The following is a 5,301-nucleotide window of genomic DNA, read 5'->3' as shown; positions in this document are numbered from 1 at the left end:
ACTTCCCTTTCATTAAAGCTATGCTGCATCATGATGTTTGCCTAATGTTTTCTTTTTCTACCTGTAAACCATTTTGGTTACAAAACACATTGCCATGAAGCCAGCCAACAGCTGAAAGCTTTCTGTCTTAACTCTTTAAGAGACCATCAGGGACCTTTGGGTGACAGCAGAAATTTGGAGCAGTGGAAAACTTTGCACCCTGTGACAATTCATGCTGCTGAACTGGAATTCTGCTTCCTGATGATTTGTGATTATCTTGCCTCCTAGCTGCAGAGCTACATAACGATTGCAAGGAAATTATCTAATTGTTTTCAAATTGAGCCCTGTTTCATCAGTCGTATTAATGTTTTGCTTGGAGCTGATGAGTTTCTTACCATTAAATAAATCACAGCTTAAAACTCCTTACCTTCACGAAACATGGGAAACTTAATTGCTTAATCGTGTGAGTATCCTCTAAATTATTTTTTTCTATCTCCAGGAAACTGTCAATTAAAATGTTTGTTATCACCATTTTCACCTTAGTTTTAACAAAGAGGTAAAAGTTAGATTTTCAAAATGAGATCAGGAATCTATGACCCCAACATTCTGTGTTCTGGCTCTGCTAATAGCCCCTGTGTTTCAGTTCATCCTTCTTGATTTTCCAAACATGAACGATTCTGTAGTTCAACACGAAGTACAAAAAAATTGAAGACTTCTTTCTTTCTTTCTTTGGTTCCTGATCTCCCTCATGTGTTTTCCAGGGAACATCAAATGGAGTAGAGCCAGGTTTTAACAAACCTTTAGCATTCAATAGACTTCTCCTGAAGACTCACCCATCGATCTCTTTGCCTTCCTACTCCCAGCAGTAGCTACGGAAAACAACACAAGGCGTTATTTCTGATCTCGTGTCACTCGTCACTTATGACATCTCTCTTGCACACTCCTGCGATATGAAAGCACATTACGCTGTCATATAAACTCAGCCCTTTGATGGGCCCTCAGTCAAAAGACATTCCTAAATGTCTTCAGGTATTTAACACTGCAAGTTCAAGGTGACAAACCTCAGAAATCAAGCAAGGCTTATTTGGTTGATTTTCTTTAGTTGACATTCAAAATCCCAGTGAAATGTATTTTTATATTGGTTTGCATTCTTTAGGCACACTTGATAATGTATTTAAGTTGCCTAAACCTCAGACGTCTCCAGGGAAACATGATAATTCCTGTAAACTGATTTTAAATGAAATATCATGACAGAGTGGATGAACAGAATGAGACGCCTTCAGAAGAGAAGAGTTGGGCTATACCATAGATTGTAAAATAAAAAACCTTATGAATTTCCTGTCTTCGGCTGACCATGTCTCATCCCTCACACTTTTTTTTTTCCCCTACACTTTTCCCCATCAGCCAGGGAGAGATAACATTAAGCAACCTGACCTCTTCTGAAAAGGTCTTGTACCTGTGACGTTTTAAACCTTGTCCCTCATTTGACATGAAATGAAACAGCTACGCCGATGAAAAATGATTTATCTGAGGGTTACCTGTGGCAAGTGACTTCTGTTTGCTGTCTGTTCATACACCAGCACAAAGTATTGTCATCGGCTTCAGAAACCTCTGTGCCCGATGGAGAAGCAATGCTGAATTGTTTTCTGTGCTTAAATTTTGAATGCTTCATTCAGTGATCCTTTTCACAACACCTTTATTGCTTAAGCAATTACCATCATATTACCATAAAAATACGTAATTGTTGTAATTGTTGCTCACAGGCTATGTAACCAGCTCTAAGGAGCCTAACGAGATAGTGGGAAGGATAGTACCAAACCAGTCTCATAGAGAAAGAAAAGCTGAACAAAATTTGATGATGCAGGAGGATTTTAATACAAACGGGAGATGGGGTACAAAGCAGACACTTCCTCAGGTCCAGGGAAGGGCACAGCATTCACTGCCTACGAAGAGTCCATTTTCCACCAGTTGTTCTTCTCCTGTCACAGTTTTCTTGACAATCTCCGTGTCAGGTCTTTCAAAGTACTTTTTTTTTTTTACATTGGCAGAAGGAAAATAGGGATCTAATATAGTGAGATGATTAAGAGAAGCTGTAATTAATAATAGACAAAGTGAAAAATGCAAGAGAGGTGTGGGCCCAGTTTTCAGAGGACCTGAGCAAGGGTGGCTCCCGTTGATGCAATGGGCTTTCGCCATCTCTGAAAGCCAGCCCCAGCTGCAGATCCGGACCTTGCCGTTCGTCTCCTACGTTGTTGTGCAGGCATTGGGGCTGCCTTAGAATGACCCACACTTTCCAAGGAGGGATCTACGGCTGGCGCTCGAGGACCCACTGCTGCTACAGCACGCCCGTCTGCTGTAGGCCCTCCTGCTGTAACAGCCCCCCCTGCCCGAGGAGCCTCCATACCCAAAGGAACCCCCAATCCCTGAGAAGCCTCCATACCCAAAGGAGCCCCCAGATCCAAAGGAGCCTCCCATCCCTGACGTGCCTCCAGAACCTGAGGAACCCTCCATCCCATAGGAGTTTCCAGAGCTGTATGAGGTCAAAGCACCATAGGGCTGGGGAAACGATGTTCCCACCGTGCTCTCCTGAGGACAGCTGCTGAGAATAGGGCCCGGGAAGGTGAGGACAACCGGTGGGGCGTACACCACAGCTCTTGAGTCCCCACACGATGCAACACAGGGCTCAAGGCTTCTGCTGTAGGCACATGGCTGCATGCACGTCACCTCACAGGCAGGCAAGCATCGTGAGCTGATGTTGTAGTACATTGTCCTCAGGGTCTGAAGTGAAGCTGGGAAAGAGAACGTGTAGTCAGGAAACCATCACAGTCAGGTGCTGATGGGTGCCCATCACACACGTGACAGCAATGCATTCCATAGGCAGGTTAGATCCTTGTTCATGCTTCTTATTCCTGACTCAAGTCCTGCTGTCCCGTGATCCCTTTTCCTCCTCCCTTCTTGCCCCTGTGAAGGATACCTAGCACTTCGTTTATTCAGTAGGGTTTAGTTTTATATTTGCACCTCGAGTTTTGAGAGATGTAAGAAAAAATAAAGTAACTCTTAAAATTCTATATTTGAATGTAAAATTGATTCTTACCACTGTCTACAAGTCGCTACAGTGAGTCTCCTATGAAAAGTAAGATTTCACTGCAACATCCTATCCCAATGCTAAAATCACAAAATACTGACACAGGAAAGACTCCTCATACAAAACTATCACAACAGAGACATGACAGACATACAATTATTAGCTTAAATCAAACTCACCTAGAGCACCAAGACAGGTAGGTCAGGAGAAGTTTTTAGGAGACTCCTGAGATGTTCCTGCTTTTATACCTTTTTGCAGGCAAGCCCAGGTACGTGAAGCATCTCATAAAATCTCTAGCACTTACCAAACTATGGGTTTTCTTTTCTGTATGTCTCCTTTAATATCTGTAATTATTTTCATTGTTTCTAATTAGTAAATCATCCATAGACCTACACAATATGACTCTCATATAATAAATTTGGGCTTTCTATTGTGTTGAAATTGGACAGCCAAATTCCTACGCAATATCATTCTGCTGACTACACTGGATTTACGATGCACACTGATTGACCCCTGCTTACTATTTTTTGCTAATGCTTTACCAAGAAGGGGCTCCCTGAAAGATCAACCCTGCAAGTCTTTCAAGAATGGCCTGACCCCAACTTGAGATAATTTTGAAGGTTAACCTCACCTCTAAGTTTGAGATCCACCTTGGAGCAAGAAGACCTGGTGGTCTTTGGGTATGCTCTTGCAGTGGCCGCACTGGCATCCTCATCACAAGGCTCTAAGCACAACATCCCAAAGTGAATTTTGGTACATTCTTGGATAAAATCACTCAGAGGGCTCAGAGCTTAAAGGAGATGCCGTGTGTCACTTCAATCCCATGTATCTGTGTTTTGAAAGACTTTTTGCAGGACCTTGTCCTGATCAGTGCTCAAGAACAGTTGATGAGGACTGATTCTGTCATGGTGCTGTATCATCCATTCAGTCAATAGATACAGGCACGGTTGCAAAGAATGCTGAACTCGCACCCAAGGTGGGGTTGGATGATTCTACTTGAAGATATTATACCTAAATCTGAGGCTTACAATTAAATTGTGAGACTGAAACATCAGTAAACCACCTTCCTTAAAGGCATTAAAGAGAAGTAAACAGAGAGATCAACTCCTGTTTCAATTGGAACCAGAATGATGCCAAAAGGATTTATTTTTCCATTAAGTTTCAGACAAAAGAAAACTGCTGGGTGTTGGGTGGTGTCACTCAAAATAGGCCTGTAAATGGATCACTAATTACGAATTGAAATGAAAACAATTACAAGGTTTAGAAGAGTATCTTTTTCTTGGTAAGTGACAAGAATTTAATGAATAATGGATGATCTCATATCCTTCCTATTGTCTAGTAAAGTATATAAAAGGGTAGAGAACTAAGAAATCTCCTATTCTTCCAGCTCCACTGACTTACTCCTCCAAGACAACAGGGTAAGTCTAACTTCATTGCACTTCTTTGTACTTAAAACTAACTTCTTTTCTATCTTGGAAAACACTAGCAATTTTAGAAAAGCTGAGGTAAAGAGCAGATTTAGCAAGAATTCTTAGAAAAGCTAGAGGAAAGGGAAGAACAGAGCAAGGAAGATTGTCTTACTTTCCTCTCGAGACTTTCTGAAGTTACAGGCAAATCTTCCTGTAGGTCTACTTTGAAAAGAGAACGAATGGGACTTTTCTGAACAAATAATTCTATAAGGATCAGGTAATTTAGCCCCAGAGAAAAGAGCAATATTTTTTGAGAGATTCAGAAGAATAAGAGGTGTGGATGGCACACACAGGAAGGAGAAGAACTGAGAAGCCTTGAAAGGGGTCAGTCAGGAAGGAAATAGTAGGGAAAATGAAGACTGTGAGGGAGGGTTGAACTGGGAGTTGATGAGCAGCTGGAGGAGAAGGACAAGGTGCACCTGGCTCATACTGGGAACCTGTACATCTGACCATGATGGTTTCCTGACTGCATGTTGTCTTTCCCAGCTTCACCTCCACGCCACGAGAATGATGATGAACATTAGCCCTGAGTGCTTGCCTGCCTGCGAGGTGACGTGCATGCAGCCATATGCCTACAGCAGAAGCCTTGAGCCCTGTGTTGCATCGTGTGGGGACTCAAGAGCTGTGGTGTACGCCCCGCCAGTTGTCCTCACCTTCCCGGGCCCTATTCTCAGCAGCTGTCCTCAGGAGAGCACTGTGGGAACATCGTTTCCCCAGCCCTATGGTGCTTTGACCTCATACAGCTCTGGAAACTCCTATGGGATGGAG

General features: G+C 42.8%; 1 protein-coding gene across 1 annotated transcript; it reads right to left on the bottom strand.

Annotated features, from left to right (window-relative positions):
- Positions 1–2,383: 2,383 nt before the first annotated feature.
- LOC104162729 (scale keratin-like) lies at positions 2,384–2,745 on the bottom strand (the record flags this gene model as incomplete). The annotated part of the gene is made up of 1 exon (XM_009701537.1): positions 2,384–2,745. A coding segment is annotated over exon 1 (362 nt), but the record flags the coding sequence as incomplete, so codon positions are not given.
- Between the last annotated feature and the right edge of the window lie 2,556 nt (positions 2,746–5,301).

Source organism: Cariama cristata, unplaced genomic scaffold (genome assembly GCF_000690535.1).
Source record: "Cariama cristata isolate BGI_N322 unplaced genomic scaffold, ASM69053v1 scaffold4776, whole genome shotgun sequence".
NCBI lineage: Eukaryota > Metazoa > Chordata > Aves > Cariamiformes > Cariamidae > Cariama > Cariama cristata.
Note: the sequence above shows the minus strand (reverse complement) of the source record. Positions and strands in the feature narration are given on the sequence as shown.